The sequence below is a fragment of the Lethenteron reissneri genome, chromosome 57, assembly GCF_015708825.2.
Source record: "Lethenteron reissneri isolate LAM-NWPU_2019-01 chromosome 57, ASM1570882v1, whole genome shotgun sequence".
NCBI classification, from domain to species: domain Eukaryota; kingdom Metazoa; phylum Chordata; class Hyperoartia; order Petromyzontiformes; family Petromyzontidae; genus Lethenteron; species Lethenteron reissneri.
Window position 1 is genome coordinate 7,660,414 of NC_083835.1, and position 26,883 is coordinate 7,687,296.

Sequence of the window (26,883 nt, forward strand, 5' to 3'; positions counted from 1 at the left end):
GGTGGAGAACCGGACGCGGGTGCCGCGGGTGTCGTCGCGGGCGCCGCCGGAGCCGTAGAAGAGGAGCGGCAGGAGCCGAAAGCTAAGAAGCACCGGCCGATGCCGCAAACGACAACGAAAACAACAAAAGAGGAAACTCGGCCGAGCGCCGCTAATGCAGCCCGCAAGGGTTCCGTGAAGCCAGCGGAAGCGACGTCCGGCGCGGCACGACTGGAGGAGCACGCGAGCGACCGCAGCAACACGGAGGGCGAACCGGCGAGAGGATCAACGGCTGCTGCTGCTGGCGACGCCGATCATATGGTTGGGGCTCGTCACTGTCCGGATTTAGGTCCTGGGTCTGGCCCAGATGTAAGACCAGGGTCCGGTCCGGATTCACGTCCCGAGTCTGGCCTGGATTTGGGTCCTAAGTCTGGTCCAGACGTAAGACCTGGGTCTGGTCCAGATTCGGCTTCTGGTCCTGGTCCACATTCAGGCGCCGGGTCCAGTCCACGTCCGGGTGGCGAGGCTGGTCCGTTAACGTGCCGTGAACCGGTTTGGAATGCGAGTTCCAAGTCCGGTGGCAACGCCACGGAGATATCGGCCGGCGACCTGCGCGTCAGCACCGTCAACCGCCAAGGGTCGGGACGCAGCAAAGGCGAGGCCTCGGAACCCGACGGTGGGCGGCGAGTTGTGGTCTCGCAGGAAACCGGCGAGGGCGATGAGGACGGGGCGGTGGACGTCACAGGACCGGAAAGGGAGGACGGCATCGGGGGCGCAGCGGAAGATGGTGGGGAGCGCACGGAAGTGAACTGTGCGGACCGCAGGGCGGTTTGCATGGGTGGCGCCGACGGTGGACGAGACGGGCACGGCAGTGCTGATAATTCTGCCGGAATTGATGGTGACTTGGGTGACGCTACCGTCAATAGGGCTTCTACAGGAGAAGGTTCCGCTAGTGGTAGTGCTGTCACCGCTGCTGCCGCTAACAGGGGCAGTGAAGGAGGTGGTGACGTTGCAGCTGACGATCAAAGCGGAAGAAGAGCGGGTGAAGATGCTGGTCCTGTTCGCAGCGATGGAGACATTTCCGGCGCGGACCAAAGCAGGGGTGCACTCGCCAATGTCGGTGATAAAACCAACGGTGCCAGTGCTGCGACTGCCCGTAAAGTCGGCATTGATGATGGTGAAGATGGAGTGGTTCGTGCTCACGACGCGAGAGGCGGCGGTGGACATAGCGACGGTGTTGGTCATCCAGTCGGCGGTGGAGACGTCGCCATTGGCGATCCAGCAGCTGCGGGCGCGAGCAGTGCAACTGTTGACCAAACCGGCAGCGGAGGAGTCGCCAGTACCGGTGGCCGTCGGGCGAGGCGTGGAGCAGACGATCGTGCCGGAGACTGCGATGAACCCGCCGGCGACCAGGTCGGAGCTCGAGGTAAAGCGTCGGGCCGCACGGGCGGTGACGCGGTTGGGACTGGGCGACCTCTGGCTGGAGACCAAACCCCCCCCGTTGCTCAACGTGTCCATCCCGTTGCTGGAGGTGGACACGCTGCCGGTGGCGGTGATGGCGGCGGCAGCGGTGGTGGCGGTGTTGCCCGTGGAACCTCTACCGCTGCCGCCGACGGAGGCGATCGTCGAGCCGTAGCTGGAGCCGGGGCGGACGATGGTCGGGAGGCGTCCGGAGGTCAGGGGAGGAGTGGGATTGGCGGCGGCGGCGTTGTTTCTGCTGGCGCTGAGAAATATGGGAATGAAGCCGAAGAAGCCCTTGGCGTTGATCCAGATAGAGGAGGAAAAGGAGGTGGAGATAGAGATGGTGCTGCTGCTGACGATGGTCAGACTGATAATGAAAATGATGCCGATCAAAGCAGTGATGGAGATGTTGGTGATGTTCATGTAGTCAAGGGTGGAGATGGTGAAGTCAAGAGTGGAGATGGTGGTGCTGATAAACTGGAGGGTGGAGATATTGCTGGTGCGCATGAAGTCAAGGGTGGAGATGTTGCTGGTGCTGATGAAGGCAAGCGTGGAGATGATGAAGGCAAGCGTGGAGATGATGAAGGCAAGCGTGGAGATGTGATGAAATCTTGGGTGGAGATTGTTGATGAAATCATGGGTGGAGATGATGAACTCAAGGGTGGAGAAGTTACTGGTGTTAATCGAGTCAAGGGTGGAGATGTAGCTGGTGTTGATCATCTCAAGAAGGGAGACGTTGGTGTTGATCAACTGAAGAAGGGAGATGTGGCTGGTGTTGGTCAACTCAAGAAGGGAGATGTTGGTGTTGATCATCTCAAGAAGGGAGATGTGGCTGCCGTTGATCAACTCAAGAAGGGAGATGTTGGTGTTGATCATCTCAAGAAGGGAGATGTGGCTGGTGTTGATCAACTCAAGAAGAGAGATGTTGGTGTTGATCAGCTCAAGAAGGGAGATGTGGCTGGTGTTGATCAACTCAAGAAGAGAGATGTTGGTGTTGATCAGCTCAAGAAGGGAGATGTGGCTGGTGTTGATCATCTCAAGAAGGGAGATGTTGGTGTTGATCAGCTCAAGAAGGGAGATGTGGCTGGTGTTGATCATCTCAAGAAGGGAGCCATTGGTGTTGATCAACTGAAGAAGGGAGATGTGGCTGGTGTTGATCAACTGAAGAAGGGAGATGTTGGTGTTGATCATCTCAAGAAGAGAGACACGGCTGATGTTGATCACCTGAAAAAGGGAGATGTGGCTGGTGTTGATCAACTGAAGAAGGGAGATGTTGGTGTTGATCATCTCAAGAAAAGAGACACGGCTGATGTTGATCACCTGAAAAAGGGAGATGTGTCTGGTGTTGATCATCTCAAAAAGAGAGATGTAGCTGGTGTTGATCAACTCAAGAAGGGAGATGTGGCTCATGTTGATCATCTCAAGAAGGGAGATGTGGCAGGTGTTGATCAACTGAAGAAGGGAGATGTTGCTGGTGTTGATCAACTCAAGAAGGGAGATGTTGCTGGTGTTGATCAACTCAAGAAGGGAGATGTTGCTGGTGTTGATCATCTCAAGAAGGGAGATGTGGCTGGTGTTGATCATCTCAAGAAGGGAGATGTTGATCAACTCAAGAAGGGAGATGTTGGTGTTGATCAACTCAAGAAGAGAGACGTTGGTGTTGATCATCTCAAGAAGAAAGACACGGCTAATGTTGATCAACTCAAAAAGGGAGATGGGGCTGGTGTTGATCATCTCAAGAAGGGAGATGTGGCTAGTGTTGATCAACTCAAGAAGGAAGATGTGGCTGATGTTGATCAACTCAAGAAGAGAGATGTGGCTGGTGTTGATCAACTAAAGAAGGGAGATGGGGCTGGTGTTGATAATCTCAAGAAGGGAGACGCGGCTGGTGATGATCAACTCGAGAAGGGAGATGTGACTGGTGGTGATCATCTCAAGAAGGGAGATGTTGGTGTTGATCAACTCAAGAAGGGAGATGTGGCGGGTGTTGATCAACTCAAGGGATGTGTTGCTCATGTTGATCATCTCAAGAAGGGAAGTGTGGCTTATGTTGATCAACTCAAGAAAGGAGATGCTGGTGTTGATCAACTCAAGAAGGGAGATGTGGCTGGTGTTGATCAACTCAGGAAGGGTGATGTTGCTGGTGTTGATCATCTCAAGAAGGGAGATGTTGCTGGTGTTGATCAGCTCAAGAAGGGAGATGTGGCTGGTGTTGATCAACTCAAGAAGGGAGATGTGGTGGGTGTTGATCAACTGAAGAAGGGAGATGTGGCGGGTGTTGATCAACTCAAAAAGGGAGATGTGGCTAGTGTTGATCAACTCAAAAAGGGAGATGTGGCTAGTGTTGATCAACTCAAGAAGGGAGATGTGGCTGGTGTTGATCAACTCAAAAAGGGAGATGTGGCTAGTGTTGATCAACTCAAAAAGGGAGATGTGGCTAGTGTTGATCAACTCAAGAAGAGAGACGCGGCTGGTGTTGATAAACTGAAGAAGGGAGATGTTGGTGTTGATCATCTCAAGAAGGGAGATGTTGCTGGTGTGGATCATCTCAAGAAGGGAGATGTTGCCGGTGTGGATCATCTCAAGAAGGGAGATGTGGCTGGTGTTGATCATCTCAAGAAGGGAGATGTGGCTGGTGTTGATCATCTCAAGAAGGGAGATGTTGCCGGTGTGGATCATCTCAAGAAGGGAGATGTTGCTGGTGTGGGTCATCTCAAGAAGGGAGATGTTGCTGGTGTGGATCATCTCAAGAAGGGAGATGTTGGTGTTGATCATCTCAAGAAGGGAGACGCGGCTGGTGTTGATCATCTCAAGAAGGGAGATGTTGCCGGTGTGGATCATCTCAAGAAGGGAGATGTGACTGGCGTTGATCAACTCAAGAAGGGAGATGTTGCTGGTGTGGATCATCTCAAGAAGGGAGATGTGGCTGGTGTTGATCAACTCAAGAAGGGATATATTGGTGTTGATCATCTCAAGAAGGGAGATGTGACTGGTGGTGATCAACTCAAGAAGGGAGATGTGGTGGGTGTTGATCATCTCAAGAAGGGAGATGTTGGTGTTGATCAACTCAAGAAGGGAGATGTGGCTGGTGTTGATCATTTCAAGAAGGTAGATGTCGCTGGTGTTGATCAGCTCAAGAAGGGAGCCGTTGGCGTTGATCAACTCAAGAAGGGAGATGTGGCGGGTGTTGATCAACTCAAGAAGGGAGATGTGGCTGGTGTTGATCACCTCAAGAAGGGAGATGTGGCTGGTGTTGATTCTCTCAAGAAGGGAGATGTGGCTGGTGTTGATCAACTCAAGAAGGGAGATGTTGCTGGTGTTGATCAACTCAAGAAGGGAGATGTGACTGATGTTGATCAACTCAAGAAGGGAGATGTTGCTGGTGTTGATCAACTCAAGAAGGGAGATTTGGCTGGTGTTGATCAACTCAAGAAGGGAGATGTGGCTGGTGTTGATCAACTCAAGAAGGCAGACGCGGCTGGTGTTGATCAACTCAAAAAGGGAGATGTTGGTGTTGATCAACTCAAGAAGGGAGATGTTGGTGTGGATCATCTCAAGAAGAGAGATGTGACTGGCGTTGATCAACTCGAGAAAAGAGATGTTGCTGGTGTGGATCAGCTCAAGAAGGGAGATGTTGGTGGTGTTGATCAACTCAAGAAGGGAGATGTGGCTGGTATTGATCATCTCAAGAAGGGAGATGGCGCTGGTGTTGATCAACTCAAGAAGGGAGATGTGGCTGGTGTTGATCAACTCAAGAAGGGAGATGGGGCTGGTGTTGACCAACTCAAGAAGGGAGATGGGGCTGGTGTTTACCAACTCAAGAAGGGAGATGTGGCAGGTGTTGATCAACTCAAGAAGGGAGATGTGGCTGGTGATGATCAATGCAAGAAGGGAGATGTGGCTGGTGATGATCAATGCAAGAAGGGAGATGTGGCTGGTGTTGATCAACTCAAGACGGGAGATGTGGCTGGTGTTGATCAACTCAAGAAGGGAGACGTTGGTGTTGATCATCTCAAGAAGAGAGATGTGGCTGGTGTTGATCAACTCAAGAAGGGAGATGTTGCTGGTGATGATCAATGCAAGAAGGGAGATGTGGCTAGTGTGGAGCAACTCAAAGGTGGAGATTATGGTGGCATTCGTAAAGTCAAGGGTCGTGTTGACGAAATGAAAGATGTTGACGAAGTTAAAGAACTAAAAAAAGGAATTGTTGCCACAGTTGATGAAGTTGAGGGTGGAGAAGACGATGTAATTATTGGTGGAGCCAAGAAGACAGCCGATTCCGTTGACGCTCAAACCGAGGGTGGAGATGGGGGCGGCGTCGTTGGAGACCAGGCTAACGGGAGAGATGGCAGAGGAGACGCCACCTCTTCTGTCAGCTCAGCACCCAACATCGGCGGGGACGACGACGAAGATGATTCCCTCAACGTGGACGAGTCTTGCGATCGCGAAGGAGACAGCGCTGGTGATGCTGCTGTTGCAGCCGCTCGTCGTCATGAGCTCGGTGTCGGTGGAGCTGGAGGTGAAGTTGTCGGTGGAGCCGATGGTGGCGATGGTGGTCGCGTTGACAGGATCCTTGCTGCTGATGGCACAGCTGACGGCAATGCTGCCGCTGATGTTGGTGAGCACAATGCTGACGGAGCCCTCGGCCTACAAGGTGACAAATCTTCTGGCGCAGACGACAAACTGGACAAAGGGGCTTCGGAGGGCGAGGGGCACCCGGTCAAAATAGCCGATGGAGAAGGAGTAGAGCAAGCCGGACCGGGGGTTACGGGTCAGGAGTCGCACCTGGACACAAACTTCCGAGTGCACGGCCAGGACGAGTCCTCGAAGGAAGCCACGAGCGAGAAGAAAAAGATTGTGAAGGAACGGTCAGAGGAGGACAAGGAGGAGAACAAGGAGGAGGAGCGGGAGGACTGCGGGAAATCAGCGGAGAGAGGAGGCCACTCCTCGAAGAACGACGGCAAAGACCCCGACGTCCGCCTCCCCCCGGAGGACCCCGAGGCCCAGCAGCGGACTGCCAACGAGCCGGCGCAGCCCGAGGCCGCCGAAGCGGCAGGAGATTCGGCCAAACCCGAATCGTCGGCAACGGCCGGGGACGCCGGCCGGCTCGAAACGGCGACGGAGACGACTCCGGGAGTCGGCGGCGAGGAGGAGGACACGACGTCCGCGGGTCGCCAAATGGACGCCGGCGATTTGAGGCCTCCAGACTGCGACGCCGGCCGAGCGGCCGCCCCTGGCAGGGGCGGCGGAAGGAGGCGCGGCGGCCGCGGGAAGGCGAGGGTGGTGGAGAGGAGCAAGCTGCCGTCGGCCGGGCAGGAGAGCGAGCAGCGGGAGGGAGGAGAGGGCGGAGAAGAGGGGGAGGGAGGAGGGGAGCCGAGGTGGACTCTACGGAGGTCGACGCGGATCTCGCGCCTGCCCCCGCCGAGCTACGACGAAGCGGGGGCGGCCGCAACATCGGCGGCATCGGAGGCGGCGGCGGCGAAAGAGATGAAGGGGAAACGCGGCCGGAGCGACGTGGCCGGGGACGTGGGGAGGTCGCAGGGGTCGAGGCAGGAGGCCGTCAAGCGCAAGGTGAGTGGGGCTGGTGGCGGCGCCGGGCCACTTTTTTTTTTTCATTTGGATATTGTTGTTACGGTGCATGAGAGATTGGTGTCAGAAACATGTGGCACTACTTGAGTCATATTGGCTGGCACGAGACAAATGACAAAATGTGCATTGGACACCCATGGGTCGTGGTGATGGTGATAGACTGCACTATACACTACTATGCACTGCACTATACACTACTATGCACTACACTATACACTACACTACTATGATGTGCACTACTTGAGCATATTGGCACAAGACGGAGAGGAAAATGGTAACAACAAATGGCAAAATATGCATTGGACACCTACTAAAGGCTATCTGCCCATGGGTCATGATGATGATGATACACTGCACAATAAACTACGCTATACACTATACTATACACGACTATACACTACACTACTATGATGTGCACTACTTGAGCATATTGGCACAAGAGAGAGACGATAGTGGAAACAACAAAAGGAAAAATATGCATTGGACACCTACGAAGGGCGATCTGCCCATGGATCGTGATGATGATCACGTATCTATGTTCGTGGTGAACTCGGCAACAACGAGCGGAGCGCCGGGCGGCTGGAACGTGGCGAGTTGGCACAGTCAGAGGCACCCGTCGTGCATCGGCCGGTCATCTCATTCAGTCTACCCCATGGCACCTGGGTCTGTCCTGTTACCTCCACTTACACACCCTGCAGAACAGGGGGGAAAACAAGCAAACGCCACACACCATACGAGGCAAGTGCTGTTAGCGAGTAGCACCCATTAAGATCGGCACAGCACACGAGGGGGGTGGGTGGCCAGCAGCACGCCCGGCCGCCTTTGTCTCCCTCGTGGTGATGTTTCCACACAGCACCAGGTACTGAGTCGACCGAGTGGAGGCCCAGCACTTTTTCAGATAATTGTCACTGGCCGTGAGCGGGAATTGAACTCGGGTCACGAGGCTTGTAGCGCAGCACGCGAACCACTGCACCGCCGCTCCCCATACACAACGAAACAAAGATCCCCCTGTAGCCTTACCGGACTGTAGGGGCAAGTGCTGTTAGCGAGTAGCACCTATGAAGGCCGCCATGCCACACAAAAGGTTGTCGTGATGTTGCCGCTTTGTATGCGCTTGATGATGACGACGAAGTTATTGCCTCTGATGTTAACGATGTTGTCTTTGTCATCACCTTCATCTCACGTGCTCTCTACCGTTACCACCGCCACTACCCACCACCATCACCGCCATTACCACCATCATCACCACTGTCAAAACCACTTCCACCGCCACTGTTACAACCGCCACCACCATATCTACCACCTCTAACCACCGCCACTTCTTCCGCCACTACCACCACCATCACCGCCACTACCACCATCATCACCCTTACCACCACCACCATATCCACTACCCACCACCATCACCGCCACTACCACCATCATCACCCTTACCACCACTGTTACCACCACCACCATATCCACTACCTCTACCATCACCGCCACTGCCGTCACCGCCAACATCACCACCACGGTCACCAGCGCACGCCGGGCCGACGGCAAGGCGCCAACAAGCGCCCGCGTGGCGCCGGCGGCCGGAGCAAGCGCAAGCGTTGGTCGCGGTGGTGCAACGCGGACACGGAGAGCGAAGACGAGGATGACGAGCAGGAGCAGGAGGAGGAGGAGTTCCTGATGGACGGCCTGCAGCGCAACGACGACGACGAGGAGGGGGACGGCATCGTCTACGGCGGGGCGCGGTGGCCCCGGCTGGCGCCCGCAGAGCGGCGCGCCGACGAGGCCAAGGCGACGGAGGGCGGCGGCGAGGCGGAGGGCGAGGATGTGGATGGCGAAGAGGAGGAGGAGGAGGAGGAGGACGATGACGAGGAGGGAGGGGAGGTGGAGGAGGAAGGGAAGGAGGGGCGGGACAGCGGGCAGGAGCAGGTGGAGGTGGTTGAGGAGGATCCCTGTAAGAAGTGTGGACTCTCCAACCATCCTGAGCTGGTACGGGCCCACGAGAGTGACGATACCACCAGCATCACCAGCATCACCACCATCACCACCACCAGCATCACCACCATCACCACCACCACCACCACCAGCATCACCACCACCAGCATCACCACCACCACCAGCATCACCACCATCACCAGCATTACCACCACCATCACCAGCATTACCACCACCATCACCAGCATCACCACCACCAGCATCACCACCACCACCAGCATCACCACCACCACCAGCATCACCACCACCACCAGCATCACCACCATCACCACCAGCATCACCATCACCACCACCACCCCTCCGCACAGCCACTATCGACCACGCAGACTGATGGGGCCAAGTTAACTATAATACTAAATCCACCGTGTCCCCTATAAACGAGCGATCCCAATCCCCCATTTCCCCTATAAACGAGCGATCCTAATCCCCCCGTGTCCCCTATAAACGAGCGATCCCAATCCCCCGTGTCCCCTATACACAAGCAATCCCAATCTCCTCGTGTCCCCTATAACGAGTGATCCCAATCCCCCATTTCCCCTATAAACGAGCGATCCTAATCCCCCCGTGTCCCCTATAAACGAGCAATCCCAATCCCCCGTGCCCTCTATAGACAAGCGATTCCAATCCCCCGTGTCCTCTATAAACGAGCGATCCCAATCCCTCGTGTCCTCTATAAACGAGAGATTCCAATCCCCCTGTGTCCCCTATACACAAGCAATCCCAATCCCGTCATGTACCCTATAAACGAGCGATCCCAATCCCCCTGTTTCCCCTATAGACGAGCGATTCCAATCACAGATGTGACATCACCGCTCGCTTGCCGTGCAAAATATTATATCCATTATTGCGCCCCCCCCCCCCCCCCCAAATACAAAAGTCTATTTTAATACTTTTTGCATTGTGTACAGTCTGGAAGCTACCCACATGCCAAATTTCAAGTTTGTTGCATGTTGGGAAGTATGCTAAACATTTCGAACAGACACACATATTCACAAATTTCCCTTTTATATATATCGATAAATGTTTCTGGGTTTGATCGTGTAAGTATAGATGTGTCGTAACCCTCCACCACCCGACACAGCCAATTGGTAAGGGATTTGTCACGTAAAACAAAACACCAATTTAGCTACTACTTCAGCCCGCCGGTGTGTTGGAGAGTAAATCCACAACATTTACAATTTGAGTTGTACGACGTTTCGCTGGTTATTACATGAACCGGCATCATCGGGCGATTTGACAGAATATTCTGGCAAATCGCCCAATGTGTGTGCTGCTGCTGCTGATTTTGCTGCTGGTGGTGATGGTGATGCAAATGATGCCGCTGCTGATGATAATGCTGTTGCTATTTCTGCTGTTGCTATTGCTGCTGATGGCAATGCTGGTGATGGTAATGATGGCGATGGTGCTACTTCTGCTGATGCTAACGATGATACTGCTGCTGACGATCTACTGACTGATGCTTTTACTGCTGCTGCTGCTTCTACTCCTACTGATGATGATGCTGCTACTGCTGCCGCTTCCATCGCCGCCACTGCTTCTCTTCCCACTGATGATGATCTTCTTGGTTCTTTCGGTAAAGTCACGTAGAATGGAAATAATAAAATAATAAAAATAAACATAATAAAATAATTCTCACGACGTTTCGGCCACAACGCAAGCAGACGTCCTAAGGTGAAGAATAGGTCTGTCGAGAAGACAGAGTCTGAATGAAATAACCCCAGGCTTGGAGCGTCTATTTAAGCTGGGTTGGAGGGGGAAGAGCGCCTTGACAAAATAATTTGCATATCAAGAGGAATTTAGCATATTTATGGGAAATGCAGATATGGGATTAGTACTACTTGTCAAATGCGTAGGAGGTGGGCGGGGGGTTTTGTCAAGGCGCTCTTCCCCCTCCAACCCAGCTTAAATAGACGCTCCAAGCTTGGGGTTGTTTCATTCAGACTCTGTCTTCTCGACAGACCTATTCTTCACCTGAGGACAGCTGCTTACGTTGTGGCCGAAACGTCGTGAGAATAATTTAATGTTTATTATTTTATTATTTCCATTCTACGTGACTTTACCGAACGAACCAAGAAGATGAATCCCTGCAGTCACGAAAGCTTTAAATCGAAACTGATGATGATGTTGACGATTCTGCCCGTGCGCGCGTCTCTCTGTCTGTGCGCGCGTGCAGATCCTGCTGTGTGACTCGTGCGACAGCGGCTACCACACGGCGTGCCTGCGCCCCCCGCTCATGCTCATCCCCGACGGGGAGTGGTATTGCCCGCCCTGTGAGCACGTACGTCCCACGCGAACCCGTCCAACCGCCCACCATGTGCCGCTAGCGAGGGTGGGGGGCGGGGTTTAGGGTTGAGTGCTCCAGCAAGTGGGCGGCAGTGGCATCGCCTCGTGCCCGCACAGTCAACAAGCGTCAGCCGAGTTTCGATTCTCGACTCGGGCGCCTTGCCACTTGGAGTTAGTCAGTGATGCCCCTGTTCTGCAGAGTGTGTGAGTGAATGAGTGCGAGTGAGAGTGTGTGTGTGTAGAGTTTGTATGTGCTCCCCCTGTTGAGTGAATGAGTGTGAGTGAGAGTATTTGTGTGTGTGTAGAGTTTGTATGTTCTACCCCTGTTCTGCAGACTGTGTGAGTGAACGAGTGTGAGTGAGAGTAATGTGTGTGTGGAGAGTTTGTGTTCTCCGCCGTCTGTTCTGCAGAGTGTATGAGTGAGAGTGTGTGTGTGTAGAGTTTGTGTGTTCTACCCCTGTTCTTCAGAGTGTGTGAATGAATGAGTGTGAGTGAGAGTGTGTGTGTAGAGTTTGTGTGTTCTACCCCTGTTCTGCAGAGTGTGTGAGTGAATGAGTGTGAGTGCGAGTGTGTGTAGAGTTTGTGTGTGCTCCCCCTGTTCTGCAGAGTGTGTGAGTGAATGAGTGTGAGTGAGAGTAATATGTGTGTGTGTAAAGTTTGTGTGTTCTTCCCCTGTTCTGCAGAGTTTGAGTGAATGAGTGTGAGTGAGATTGGGTGTGTGGGTAGAGTTTGTGTGTTCTACCCCTCTTCTGCAGAGTGTGTGAGTGAATGAGTGTGAGTGAGAGTGTGTGTGTGTGTGTAGAGTTTGTGTGTTCTACCCCTGTTCTGCAGAGTGTGTGAGTGAATGAGTGTGAGTGAGAGTGTGTGTAGAGTTTGTGTGTGCTCCCCCTGTTCTGCAGAGTGTGTGAGTGAGTGATTACGTGAGTAAGAGTGTGTGAGTAAGTAAGTGATTACGTGAGTGAGTGTGTGTGTGAGTGATTACGTCAGTGTGTGAGTGAGTGATTACGTGAGTGAGTGTGTGAGTGAGTGAGTGATTACGTGAGTGAGTGTGTGAGTGAGTGAGTGATTACGTGAGTGAGTGTGTGAGTGAGTGAGTGATTACGTGAGTAAGAGTGTTTGAGTGAGTGAGTGATTACGTGAGTAAGAGTGTGTGAATGAGTGAGTGATTGCATGAGTGTGAGTGTGTGCGTGCGCGTGAGAGCGCGTGCCCAGCCACCGCATGCCCCAAGCAGCTTCCGTTTGGCCGGATAGAGTGGGCGGCAGAATGGGCACGACCTCCTGCATACCAGGCGAGGTAATTAACATCGTTCCCCCGCCCTGTCCCCCACCGGCAGAAGAAGCTGTGCGTGAAGCTGCAAGAGGCGTTGACGGACCTCGACGCGATGCTCAAGAAGAAGGAGCGGGCGGAGAGAAGGTGGGGCAGTGGGGGGGGGGGGCATGTGGGGGGGCTGAATGGTTGTTGTTGATGGTGACGATGGTGATGATGGTGATGGCGATACGCAAGTAATCGGATTGCTTGAGTAATTTTGATCACTTGAGTAATCCGATTACTTTAGTGATTAAATTCGCCGAGTAATCCGAATACTTGGGCGATCGGATCAGTTGACCGTTCCGATTACTTGAGCATTCCTATTACCGGAGTAATCCGATTACTTGAGAAATCGGATCAGTTGACCATTCCGATTACTTGAGCATTCCTATTATCGGAGTAATCTGATTACTTGAGAAATCGGATCAGTTGATCGTTCCGATTACTTGAGCATTCCTATTACCGGAGTAATCCGATTACTTGGGCAATCGGATCAGTTGACCGTTCCGATTACTTGAGCATTCCGATTACTTGAGCATTCCGATTACCGGAGTAATCCGATTACTTGAGCGATCAAATCAGTTGACCGTTCCGATTACTTGAGCATTCCGATTACCTGAGTAATCCGATTACTTGAGCGATCGGATCAGTTGACCATTCCAATTACGTGAGCTTTACGATTACCGGAGTAATCTGATTACTTGAGCATTCGGATCAGTTGACCATTCCGATTACTTGAGCATTCCGATTACCGGAGTAATCCGATTACTTTAGCTCTTCGATTACAGCCCTGCTCTGGTAGCCCCAGTTGAGTCGAACCACCGGCTGAACTTTTTTTTGTGACTTTGCGGAGAGAGCGGTGGCCCAGCGGTTAGCGCACTGCGCTAGGAACACGGCGACCCGAGTTTCGATTCCCGTCCGCTGCCAACGTCGGCGACGAAACACGCGAACCAGTCCAGCACCCTCCCCTAGGTCGACTCGGCCTCAAATGATTACACTGGTCAACAAAAAAAGAACATTTTTTTCTGGCCTGGACTTTTGCAGCTGCTCTAGACTAATTTCAGGGTGCTGATTCCAAATCTGATTTCAGATTTGCTCTATCACATCTCATTTTTATGCTATCGGCATACCCCATTTTCATTGATTTTACCCGAAATTAACTCTGTCACTTATGATTGCAAGTTGTTGTGAGTCAGTGACTGCTTTAGTGTTAAAATATGGTGCTGTATTTTTAGGATAGTGTGTTTATAATATCATTTTATGTAGATATCCACATTTATTTAATATTTTTCTTCCGCAGTTTTTATTGAAAATGCAATATTTTATATCTCAAAAACCTCCTGATCTGATAGACAAAAACTGATGCCAGATTTGGAATCAGCACCCCAAAATCACCTTACAACCATTGGAATACCTTATGCCAGAAAAAGTGTGTTGACCAGTGAATTATCCGTTGCGATGTGTGACGGTGCCGGCACCCTCCCCTAGGTCGACTCGGCCTCAAATGATTATCTGTTGCGATGTGTGACGCCCCGTTCTGGCGCTGTGACGGCACTTGCCTCCCCTGCAGCGCGTGAAAGGCTACACGGGGATCTTTGTCTTTGTGTTTTTTCCCACGTCGCAGGAAGGAACGGAGCATCTACCTGGGAGTCAACACGGAGAACATCATCAATCCGGCCATCAAGGTGCGTTGAATGGCCCTCTTGGGTTTCTGTCCCGTGCCCCAGGAGCTTCCGATAACTCTGAACAGGCTGCTGCTGCCGTTGCTGCTGCTGCAGCTGCTGCTGCCATTGCTGTTGCAGCTGCTGCTGCTGCTGCTGCTGCTGCCGCTGCTGCTGCTGCCGCTGCTGCTGCTGCTGCTGCTGCTGCCGCTGCTGCAGCTGCTGCCGCTGCTGCCGCTGCAGCTGCTGCTGCCGCTGCCGCTGCTGCAGCTGCTGCTGCTGCTGCAGCTGCTGCTGCTGCTGTACAGAGCACTGTCTCGGCCACCGCTGGAATCCTACTGCTGATGATGCTGACAACGACGATGCTACTGCAGCTGACGATGATGATGCTATTGCTGCTGTTAACAATGATGTTGCTATTGCTGCTGCTAACAATGATGTTGCTATTGCTACTGATGCTGCTGATGATGATGCTATTGCTGCTACTGACAGTGATATTGATGCTATTGCTAATGCTGACAATAATGTTGCTAATGCTGCTTCTGCTGACAATAATGATGCTGCTGCAGCTGATAACGAAGATTTGATTGCTGCTCCTGTTGATGCTCATGATGCTCCTCATGATCATGACAACGACGATGACGACGACGATAATGACGGTGTCGTCGCGGGCAGACAGCGACGCTGCATGCTGCTCCTCCGGCAGGGCATTGCTCGTCGCCCCTGCCGGCGGAGGAGCGTGCGGAGCTGCACGCTCTGCTGCTGCTGATGACGACGATGATGACGATGATGATGATGATGACGATGATGATGCTATTACTGTTGACGCTGCTGCTGCTGCTGCTGATGATGATGGTATTGCTGTTGATCCTGCTGCGATGATGACGATGCTGCTGCTGATGACGACGATGATGGTATTGCTGATGATGCTGCTGATGATGATGATGACGACGATGATGATGACGATGATGCTATTGCTGTTGACGCTGCTGATGATGATGATGGTATTGCTGATGATGCTGCTGATGATGATGATGACGACGATGATGGTATTGCTGTTGACGCTGCTGATGATGATGATGGTATTGCTGCTGCTGCTGCCAATGACGACAACGGTGGTGGTATCATCGCAGGCGGAGAGCGAAGCTGCTGCTGCTGCTCCTTCCCGCTGCACGTCCCCGCCGGAGGCGCAGCGCGCGGAGCTGCACGCCCTGCTGCTGCTGGAGCGGCGCTCGGCACGCGCGAGGCGAGCGCCGGTCAGCTACCGCTTCGAGGCCTTCGACGAGGCCATCGACGAGGCCATCCAGTACGACATGAGGGAGGTCGAGGGTGAGTGGGGGCAAGGGTCACACGGGTGACACGGGTCACACGGGTCACACGGGGACACGGGTCACACGGTGGCACGGGGACAGAGACACGGGACCCAGGACCGGTTCAGATAATCGTCCGCTGCACTACCGCTCTCCACACATACACAACAAAGACAAAGATCCCCCTCGTAGGCCTTAGAATACTTTTTGGGGCAAGTGCTGTTAGCGAGCACCTACGCGCACACACGCTGACACGCGCGCACGCGCGCGCGCTCAACCCCTGCGCCAGTATCGCCGGACAATCGATTCGCTGATTTTTCCCATTTTTCCCTCTGCCGGAATCGCGGCACGCAGGAGCCGGCCTCGGCAAGGACATCGAGAACCTGAAAGCGTCCCGGCCCCGCCCGCCCGCCCCGGTGCATCGTGGGAAGGACATGTCGGCCATCCTGGGGGCGGCCGTGGAAGACGGCGATGATGGGGGCGATGCAGAGGAGGATGAGGATGAGGAGGATGAGGAGGAGGAGGAGACGCGGGGAGCCGGGGGCAAAGGAGTAGTGCAGCCCAAGGAGGAGGAGGAGGAGTTGGTTTCCGGGGAAGGCGAGGTTACCGGGCGCGACGAGGTTGCCGCGGCGATGGGCCGAGGGAGGAAGCGGAGGTACAGGAAGAGGAGGAGGCTGAACGCGCTGGACAGCGAGAGCAGCCGTGACGACTCGCAGGACGAGGAGTACCGCTGCGAGCAGAGGTGAGCGCTCGCCGATGTTTGTTGGGGAGGGGTGGGCGGGTGGGTGGGTGGGTGAGTGGGTGTGTGGGTGGGTGGGTGGGTGAGTGAGTGTGTAAGCGGGTGGGGGGGTGAGTGAGTGTGTGAGCAGGTGGGTGGGTGAGCGAGTGGGTGCGTGAGTGTGTGATCGGGTGAGTGGGTGAGTGAGTGAGTGTGTGATCGGGTGAGTGGGTGAGTGAGTGAGTGTGTGAGCGAGCGGGTGGGTGAGTGAGTGTGTGAGCGGGGTGGGTGGGTGCGTGAGTGAGTGGGTGGGTGAGTGAGTGAGTGCGTGAGCGGGTGGGTGAGTGAGTGAGTGTGTGAGCGGGTGGGTGAGTGAGTGAGTGTGTGAGCGGTGGGTGCGTGAGTGAGTGTGCGAGTGCGTGGGTGGGTGAGTGAATGAGTGTGTGAGCGGGTGGGTGAGTGAGTGAGTGAGTGTGTGAGCGGGTGGGGTGCGTGAGTGAGTGAGTGAGCGGGGGGTGGGTGAGTGGGTGGGTGGGTGGGTGAGTGTGTAGGTGCCGTGTGTGGGTGGGTGGGTGAGTGTGTGGGTGGGTGGGTGGGTGAGTGTGTGGGTGGGTGGGTGGGTGAGTGTGTGGGTGGGTGGGTGGGTGAGTGGGTGGGTGAGTGTGTGGGTGGGTGGGTGGGTGTGTGGGTGGGTGGGTGGGTGAGTGTGTGAGCGGGTAGGTGAGTGAGTGAGTGTGTGATCGGGTGGGTAGTTGAGTGAATGAGTGTGTTTCCCGATGAACATTTGTTCATCAGGAAACGTTTGCGAAAAGGCAGTAGTTCTCATCATCAGGCACAGTAATCATGTGCAGCCTCCAATCTCCTATCATCTACTGCATCCTCTCGTCCTGGCCTCCTCTGTTTCACGTGTCATGAAATAGCCCCATTGCCTGAAACGTCGGTCTAGGCTGTTACGGTCTATTTAAGACCGGTTTAAGAGGAATTCTCCACAATTCTGGCTGTGGCCTGATGATGCCGGTTGTGGTTGTAATCACCGGCGAAGCTTCGTGGCACTTGAATTGAAAAAGTTGTGGTCGTGGGTTTTACTCTCCAACACACACAAGAGGTCAGTGCTGAAGTAGTCACCAGCGGGGGGCACGCTATGTTTACGCTTACATTTACGCGATCTAACCCAACAACAAAATAATCTCGATTTAAAGCTTTCGTGACTGCAGGGATTCACCTTCTTGGTTCTTTCGGTAAAGTCACGTAGAAGGGAAATAATAAAATATAAAAAATAAAACATAATAAAATTTCGATTTAAAGCTTCCGTGACTGCAGGGATTCACCTTCTTGGTTCTTTCGGTAAAGTCACGTAGAAGGGAAATAATAAAATATTAAAAATAAAACATAATAAAATTTCGATTTAAAGCTTTCGTGACTGCAGGGATTCATCTTCTTGGTTCTTTCGGTAAAGTCACGTAGAAGGGAAATAATAAAATAATAAAAATAAAACATAATAAAATACAATTCTCACGACGTTTCGGCCACAACGCAAGCAGCCGTCCTCAGGTGAAGAACAGGGCTGTCAGACGCTGTCTTACCTGCAGTCATAATGCAAACAAAATCAGAGTTATGTGTTTTGTTTGCATTATGACTGCAGGTATTGTGGTCTATGCAAACATGACTCCTTGTAAAAGAAGGTTTCAGTTTTGTTGCCAGATTGAAGGGTAAAAAACCAATTATCTACTAGAGGAGTTTCGCTCTGTCAGGCAACACGTATTCTATTTAACAATTAAACCTCAACGTAAAGGGGTCACCACGGCCCCTTACACCCGACACTCCTCTCACTGGCTATTCTACCCCTTCTTGAGTGAAGCTTCGTCTTCGCTGGTCTATAAGCTGGAGTCGACCCTTGCCAGGGGTACGGCTCTGCCCGTGAGCTCTTTTCTTCAGGAGGCTCTTGGTCTTCGGGTGGATGACGATTGCCCCGGACCGTTCAGAGGTCCGGCTTTTATACAAGTCCGTGGCTCGCTCCGCCCCAGCCACGCCTTCCTTCCAGAACCTTCTCCCAGTTCCTGGAAGGATGACGTCATCCCCCAGCCCCCATCCCCATCCCGGGGTCTGGGGTCTGCGTCCCAGGATCCGTTATCCCATCGGGGATTTTTTTGCACACAGCGTTGGTGTACACGGTGTTTTTTCTGCAATATTTTGCTGTCTTTTTCTTGGATTTTCTGTTTGCACTTAGTCACATATTCACTTTAAGATGTTTTTTGTTCATGTTTTTTTTGTTTGTTGCGGTTGCACCCAATTCAAGAGCCGAATGGCTCACAGGGCTATACCTAATAAATGAACTTGAAAAGTTGAACTTGAAACTTGAAACCGTTGGGCCCCCTGGCCCATAGTTCGTTGACACTGGGGTTACTCACACTACCGCCCCCCTATTGACACGTGTGGGATACTACCGGCTGACAGCATGGAGAGTGCGTCATTACACCTCTACACCTGTTGTGTGTTAGAGAGCAAAGCCACGACTTTTACAATTTGAGTGCAACGTTTCGCAAGTAATTGCAACCGGCTGGTGGACAGCCATATTTGTGGAGAAACCCTGTTTCGTCTTTTTAAATCGAGGGGCAGATGTGATGATGTTACTTGGGAGCTCTTCATGTGCGAAGGGGCGGGAGGGATTATAATGCATATAAATTACAATGGGTATCCATTGCCGGTTGGGTTATTCACATTTATATTTACGCGATATAACCCAAAGCAACCTATGTTATGGATGACATTGGTCGCGAAAGCCTACGCGTTAAAAAAATAGTTTAGTTTAAGTTGAAGAATGATTATTATTATTAACTGTTTATTAATCTTCTTGGTTCTTTCGGTAAAGTCACGTAGAAGGGAAATAATAAAAATAAAACATAATGAAATAATACAAATACAACATTATTATTATGCTTTATTTTTATTATTTTATTATTTCCCTTCTACGTGACTTTACCGAAAGAACCAAGAAGATGAATCCCTGCAGTCACGAATAATAAAATAATAAAAATAAAACATACTAAAGTTAAATAATATAATAATATAATAAAATATTTAAATAAAATTAAATAATATAATCACCACTGCCTCCTCCCTCGTGTCTCCCACCCACCCCCCCTTACCCCCCCTACCCCCCCCCGCGACAGCGAGGTCGAGGAGCAGCTATCGGAGGCGGACTACGAGGAAGAGGAGGGCCTCAGCAGCGGGGGATCGTCCGTCGGTTCGGCCCACGGGCCTCGTGGGGCTCTGAGGCGGGCGCGGGGCGGCCGGGGTGGACGGGGCCGTACCTCGTCGGCGAGGAAGGGCCGCAGGCTGAGGGGACGCCCCGGGCCGAAGAGGAAGAGGAGAAGGAGAGGAGGATTCTCGGATGACGAGGAGGAGGAGGAAGAGGAGGAGGAGGAAGAGGGTGAGTCGCGCGTCGCGTTTAGTTGGGTGCCGAGCGGACGGCAACGAACAGCGCTGTCAGAAAGGTGTTGGAAAAGACGATGGGAGGGGGTTGGCGGGGGGTGGGGAGCTTCGCAGTGGGGAAGGAACGGGAACGTGGTGTGACCCGCGGTGTGGTGAGTGGGTGAGTGGGTTGGTGAGTGGGTTGGTGAGTGAGTGGGCGAGTGAGTCAGTGAATGGGTGAGTGAGCGTTTGAGTGTGTGAGTGAGTGAGCGAGTTAGTAGTTGAGTGTGTGAATGGGTAAGTGAGCATTTTAGTGTGTGAGTGAGTGAGCGAGTGAATGGGTTGGTGAGTGGGTCAGGGCGTGAGCGAGTGAGCGAGTGAGTGAGTGAGTGTTTGAGTGAGCGATTTAGTGGGTGAGTGAATGAGCGAGTGAGTGGGTGAATGGGTGAGTGAGCATTTTAGTGAGCCAGTGAGTGGGTGAGAGTGAGCGAGTGAGTGGGTGAATGGGTGAGTGAGTGGGTGAATGCATGAGTGGGCGAGTGAGTGGGTGAGTGAGCGAGTGAGTGGGTGAATGCATGAGTGAGCGAGTGAGTGGGCGAGTGGGCGAGTGAGTGGGTGAGTTGATGAGTGAGCGAGTGAGTGGGTGAATGGGTGAGTGAGCGATTGAGTGTGTGAGCATTTGAGTGTGTGAGTGAGCGAGTGAGTGGGTGAATGGGTGAGTGAGCATTTTAGTGTGTGAGTGAGCGAGTGAGTGGGCGAGTGAGTGGATGAGTGAGTGGGTGAATGGGTGAGTGAGCATTTTAGTGTGTGAGTGAGTGGACGAGTGGTCGAGTGAGTGAGTGAATGGGTGAGTGTGCGAGCGAGTGAGTGGGTGAATGGGTGCATGAGCGTTTGAGTGGATGAGTGAGTGAGCGAGTGAGTGAGCGGGCGAGTGAGTGAGTTGGTGAATGGGTGAGTGTTGCGGTTAGCATGATGAACAACGAACCTTCGTGACCCGAGTTCGATTCCCGCTCACGGCCAACACGAGTAGCGATTATCTAAACCGGTCCTGGGCACATGAGGGGATGGGTGGCCAGCACCACGGCCGGCCGCTCAAAGTCGAATACACACACACCCACTCACGTGCACAAGCAGTCATAATCCCCGTGTCCCCTACAGACGAGCGATCCCAATTCCCCCGTGTCCTCTATAGTCAACATCTCCTAGCCACCGTGATGATGATGAGAGAGAGAGAGACACGCAAACTCCAAATATACAGCAGCAGGCGTCAGGGTCGGGATCGACCCCACGACCTCCTGCACACGAGGCGAGGTAGTTAACATCTAGCCACCGTGATGATGATGAGAGAGAGAAAGACACGCAAACTCCAAATATACAGCAGCAGGCGTCAGGGGTCGGGATCGACCCCACGACCTCCTGCACACGAGGTGAGGTAGTTAACATCTCCTAGCCACCGTGATGATGATGAGAGAGAGAAAGACACGCAAACTCCAAATATACAGCAGCAGGCGTCAGGGGTCGGGATCGACCCCACGACCTCCTGCATATCAGACGAGGTAGTTAACATCTCCTAGCCACCGTGATGATGATGAAAGAGAGAGAGACACGCAGACTCCCCCCCAACCCCCTCACCCCACCCCCATCACCCCACTCACCCCACCCCCCTCTTCCTCCGCCGCAGGCAGCGAGCTGGGGAGCGACGTGACGGACGAGGACCTGGTGGACTTCCGGTGCCGCCGGTCCCGGCGAGCGACCGCGGCCCGCTCGGTCAACTACCGCGAGGACTCTGAGAGCGCCGGGGAGGAGGGCGCCGGGGGCCGGCGGGCCGGGGGAGGGCCCCAGGGGCGCACCGCCACCATGCTGGCCGCCTTCCGCAAGCGGAAACGGGGACGCAGCTCCGACAGCGAAGGTAACGGGGGTCGAGGTTCGGGTGACGCTGGGGTCCGGTGTACGGGCTCGGCAAGGGTCCGAGTGTAATGTGAGGATATATCCGTCTCACTGACGTATCACAACTCGTCTTGATGATTGGCTCTGCCGGTCCTGGTTTATAGCCAATGGGGGGGAAGCCTGGGGACGTGGCCCTGACGTGATGGAAAGGTGACAGCTGTAAGGATTGGTTCTGCTGGCTTTGGCCTCAGCCAATGGGGAGACGAGTCAGGGGCGTGGCCCTGACGTGATGGAAAGGTGACAGCTGTAAGGATTGGTTCTGCTGGCTTTGGCCACAGCCAATGGGGAGAGGAGTCAGGGGCGTGGTCCCGGGAGCTGACGAGGGAGCCTGGAAGATTCCATGGAGGCTAACGAGGATTGGCGGAAACGTACCACGTGACCCGGGTATTAAATAGGGGTGGAGACAAACGACACGTGGTCAGAACGGGAACGAACGGAGGAAGGGGGCCACGCGGGAGCGGGGCTCCGGGTTGCCACGTGGTCCAGGCTGCCACGTGGTCCAGGCTGCCACGTGGTCCAGGCTGCCACGTGGTCCAGGCTGCCACGTGGTCCAGGCTGCCACGTGGTCCAGGCTGCCACGTGGTCCAGGCTGCCACGTGGTCCAGGCTGCCACGTGGTCCAGGCTGCCACGTGGTCCAGGCTGCCACGCGGTCCAGGCTGCCACGTGGCAGTGCGTCTCTCTATCTGTCCCTCTCACGCTGCCTGTCAGCAGCGCGAAGGAAAGCTGTAATACAAGTTGAATAAAAGACGGATTCCAGAAGTCGCCTCAACGAGATTTATTACACGAGTATGGGTGAGGTATTAGTTCAGGAGGGGTTCGGCAGGGGTATGGTACGGACGCGGGACCGGGTTCTGTACCGTTCCAGTACGGATGTGGTACGGGCACAGTATGGTTACGGGCTCGGTAGGGGGGTTTACAGTGTGGGTATTGTACGAGTCTGGCACGGGTTCGGTTTGGACACAATACGGGCTCAGTACGGCTTGAGGAGGGGGCACGGTGCGGGTTTGTTGGGGCTTCTGGAGGGGTTCGGTGCGGGCTTGGTGGAAGTACGGCTTGCAACAGGTTCAGTTTGGTAGGCGCTCAGTAGAGGCACGGTAGAGGTTCAGTACGGGTTTATTATGGGTTCGGTACAGAAGCTCGTTTGACTCTTGTGTCTGTGTCTGTCTTTCTCACTCCGTCTCTCTCTGTTGGTCTCACTGTCTCTGGGTCTCTGTCTCACTCTGTCTCTCTCTCTCTTGGTCTCACTCTCTCTCTGGGTCTCATCTCAGGCTCACTGTCCCCCGTGTGTCTCTGTCTCTCGGTATCTCTCCGTCTCCCTCTCTCCGTGTCTCTGTGCCTCTGGTTATCGACAACAATTCCGAATCGCGACGACGCTAACAACAACAACGCACCCCGCCACGTTCCCCGTCGCGTTAACCGCTGCGTGTGTCCCCCCGGATGCCAGAGAGCGAGGCCTCGCGCAGCGACGCCTCCGACGACGACGGCCGCCCCGCCGTCAAGCGCCACCGCAACCGCCTCGACTCCTCGTCCTCATCCTCCTCGCCCTCCTCGCCCTCCTCCTCCGCGTCGCCCGCACGGCGCGACGACGACCGGACGAACGGCCGGGAGGGAGCCGCCTCGTCGGAACGGGCGCCGGCCAACGGAGGAAGGACGACGGGCGACGGCGCCGGCCACGACGGGGGTCACCCGCCGCCGCCGCCGCCACGAGCCACCCCCGTCCCGCCGGGCCTGTCAACCACGAGGAGGAGGGTGGACGATGACGACGATGGCGGCGACGACGACGATGCGGTGGAGGACGACGTCGATGACGTGGATCTCCTGGACGTCGCCGATCTGGTGGAGTACGTGTGCAACAGCGGCAGCGTGCTCTAACCGCGACCGGCGGTCGTTGGTTCGTGGTTGGCCGCCGCGGTTGTTTGCCGGTGGCTCTCGCGAAGACGGAACTGTGTGGACGGGGGCCGCAGCCGTCGTGCGACGGTGTGTTCATATTTGACTCGCTCCTTTCTTTTTTTACACCACTTGACTTTAACCTCCCGGCTGTCGTTCGTGAGGGGGGGGGGGGACCGCACTGAACGGAACGATTCCCCGCTCACCCTCCCGCTCCGCTCGCTCAGATCCGCAACGTTGGCGCGTGGAAGAGGTGTTCATTCGTAAGCCGCCTGTGAGCAATATGGCGGCGGCGGCGGTTGTTGTTGTTGATGTTGTTGCGGCTGCTCGAAAAGGAACTAATGACGGAGCAATCGCCAAAACGGTGTTAACTTTTAAAACTTTAATTTTTTTGTACTGTTATCCAATAATGATGCCACGTTAAACGCCCGCCCCACCCCCCTCCTCTTCCGGCGGTGGGGGTGGCGGTGGTCGTCGTGGTGGTCGTGGTGGTGGTGGGGGTGGGGGTGATAGTCGTGGTGGTGTTGGCGGTGGCGGTCGTGGTGGTGGCGGTTGTTTTGATTTAATGAGCGGGGGAGCTGGAATGAACGGGGCGATCCCGTGCCCGCCGCGCTGCTCTAACGAACCACCGCGCCCCCCCACCTCCCTCCCCCGACACAAAGCGCCGTCCAAATATTTCTCAAGACGCGTTTGTAATTAAATCGCTCGCGCCGCTCGTCATGATTACCGCTAACGGCGTGCGACGGACGGGTTCCGGCGGTGGAAATTCCACATTACTGTGGCAAGATGGAGCCTTGTACACCCCTCTCACCACCCCCACCGCCCCCCCCCCCCACCTCCAATACATGCATAGCACGGCCTCCACGTCCGACATCATCTGCACAAAGTGGTACTCGTTTTATCGACCGTGAAGAACCGATGAAGATGATGGGCGGGGATTTGAACTTGCGACCTTCAGTTTGCTGAGAAGTCGATCTCCACTCCGCGGCCGGGATGAACTGACAGTAGTCGTAGTGTTATTGTTGTTGTTGTTATCGTCATCATCATACTTGTTATTATTGCCGTCGCATAACTATCCTTCGTGTACATTCGTTCGTTGACGCTTTTCTACAAGAAGTGGGTCCGTCGCTGTGGGCGTGAAGCCGGCTCCACTCCCCCCCTGCCCCCCCCCCCCCCCCCCTCCGAGCAATAGACCGAGCAACTCTGGTTGCTCAGGTTGTTGCATGCAACTGCATACCGGGTTGAGCGCCGCCGCGACCTTTGACCTTCACCGCAAAATTATTCCGGCATCTGGTCAGTAGTTATGGACCTCGCCCCCCCCCCCCCACTTCCCACTCGACTAACTTGGCGCGCGGGTGAAAGTCTGCAAACCTGAAACGGGCAACATCTTCCTTACTTCCTGTCCCTTCCCTACATCCAAAATAAACCGCGCACGGCGCAGGCTGGTTGTGCCAGGCTGGTTATGCCAGGCTGGTTGTGCCAGGCTGGTTGCGCCAGGCTGGTTGCGCCAGGCTGGTTGCGCCAGGCTGGTTGTGCCAGGCTGGTTGCGCCAGGCTGGTTGTGCCAGGCTGGTTGCGCCAGGCTGGTTGTGCCAGGCTGGTTGCGCCAGGCTGGTTGCGCCAGGCTGGTTGTGCCAGGCTGGTTGTGCTGGTTGTGCCAGGCTGGTTGTGCCAGGCTGGTTGTGCCAGGCTGGTTGTGCCAGGCTGGTTGTGGCAGGCTGGTTGTGCCAGGCTGGTTGTGCCAGGCCGGGTGTTCCGCGCCAGCTCCAAACGGGGATCACGGTTTGCGTTTTTGGCGAGACGGGAAAGTCCGAGGCAGTGGCAAGAGACTTGCTGAATGGTTTGACCCCATTAATGACCAAAAGACCTAATCCTCGGCTACCCGTACCCGGCCGGGTATCGGGTAGGGTACGGGTACCCGTTTGCGACCCTGGTGCGGCCTGGTACGGGTAGACCGTGAGTCACTGGTGAGTCACCGTTTGTCACTCATTTCCCAACGTCTTGTCTCTTCTCACAATTCAAGTTCCTAGAACCAACCCACCCGTGCCTGCAACATGGCTTCATCCCAGAGGTCGCAATCGGGTACCCGTACCCTACCCGATACGGGTAAAGAATGAAAACCCGTTTGCGACCTCTGCTTTCTGGAGATCAACACGGTGGGCGAAGACGGTGTGGTTGGTGTGGCCAGAAAACCACGGCCCCCCCCCCCGCTCACACAAACCGCGACCGTTGGAACTCGCTAAACTAATAGGGGGTTTCCCCTTTTTTCTGGCAACAAAACTGACACCTTTTGCAAGGAATCATGCTTACATTAACCACAATACTTGCAGTCAAATTCAAACAAAAAACAATACTCTGATAATTTATGCATTGTCTTTGAAACTGATTGGTCCACACTCAGAGACAGCTTTCTTTAGAGCCTCGTCTCATGTGGTGTTCGACCAGATGACGCCAAAAGGCGCACAGCTCAAAGACAACGCAACTACCAGAGTAGTCGAACACCACATGAGACGAGGCTCTAAAGAAAGCTGTCTCTGGTGTGGACCAATCAGTTTCAAAGACAATGCATAAATTATCAGAGTATTGTTTTTTGTTTGCATTTGACTGCAAGTGTTGTGGTTAATGTAAGCATGATTCCTTGCAAAAGGTGTCAGTCTTGTTGCCAGAAAAAAGGGGAAAACCCCTATTAGTATATTTTGGTTACTGGCAAAGGAGGTTCAATGATGTTGGAACTCGTTTGAGGCTGAGTTGACACGAAGCGTGGAGAGCCCAGGGACAGTTCGGGTGTTTGTTTGTTTGTTACCGATGTTGAGGGCTGTGAGCAGGAGTCGAATCGTAACTCGGGCGACTGGGTTCGTAGTGGCAGCGCGCGCTAACCGCTGCACCCCCCCCCCCCCCCACCACCTACCCCCACCGCTGTCGGTATGCGCACGCACGTAACGTGCGCAGTCGACCCGCGCGCGTGTGGACGCATTGTTGCGAATACTCGCGAATTCCTCGATTGGGTAAAGGATTTTTTTTTTATAAATACGTCGCAAAATGACTCCCTCCTGGCAGGCGAATAATATCCACTTTGCGGGCAATGTGCTGACTTCACCTTGTGCCACGCAGGGACAGCTGCCACCAGGGGAGGGGCGGGGAGGGTCCCCTAGGCGAAATATTCCATCTTGGGCGATGCAGCGGGCGAGATGATGAGAGACGCGACGCTGACGGGGCGGTGGGGGGGGGGCAGCTCTCCGAGACGCTGCGGCGTTGAAGCGAGCGCCGGTTAAATACGAATCTCCCCCTTCCCACAATCCCTCAGCGCAAATCGAGCAAAGTTGCTGTGTGCGAGTCCTCGTC

At 54.3% G+C, this 26,883-nt stretch overlaps 1 protein-coding gene across 1 annotated transcript; it reads left to right on the plus strand.

The window, feature by feature from the left end:
* The first annotated feature begins 6 nt into the window (after positions 1 to 6).
* On the plus strand, positions 7 to 25,841 carry LOC133357222 (uncharacterized). Its single transcript, XM_061575052.1, has 10 exons — positions 7 to 7,011; positions 8,551 to 9,009; positions 11,189 to 11,293; positions 12,633 to 12,712; positions 14,232 to 14,292; positions 15,402 to 15,597; positions 15,933 to 16,320; positions 19,467 to 19,726; positions 21,389 to 21,616; positions 23,100 to 25,841. The coding sequence occupies exons 1-10, from the start codon at positions 100 to 102 to the stop codon at positions 23,525 to 23,527; spliced, it is 9,117 nt and encodes a 3,038-aa protein (XP_061431036.1). The 5' UTR covers positions 7 to 99; the 3' UTR covers positions 23,528 to 25,841.
* The last annotated feature ends 1,042 nt before the right edge of the window (positions 25,842 to 26,883 follow it).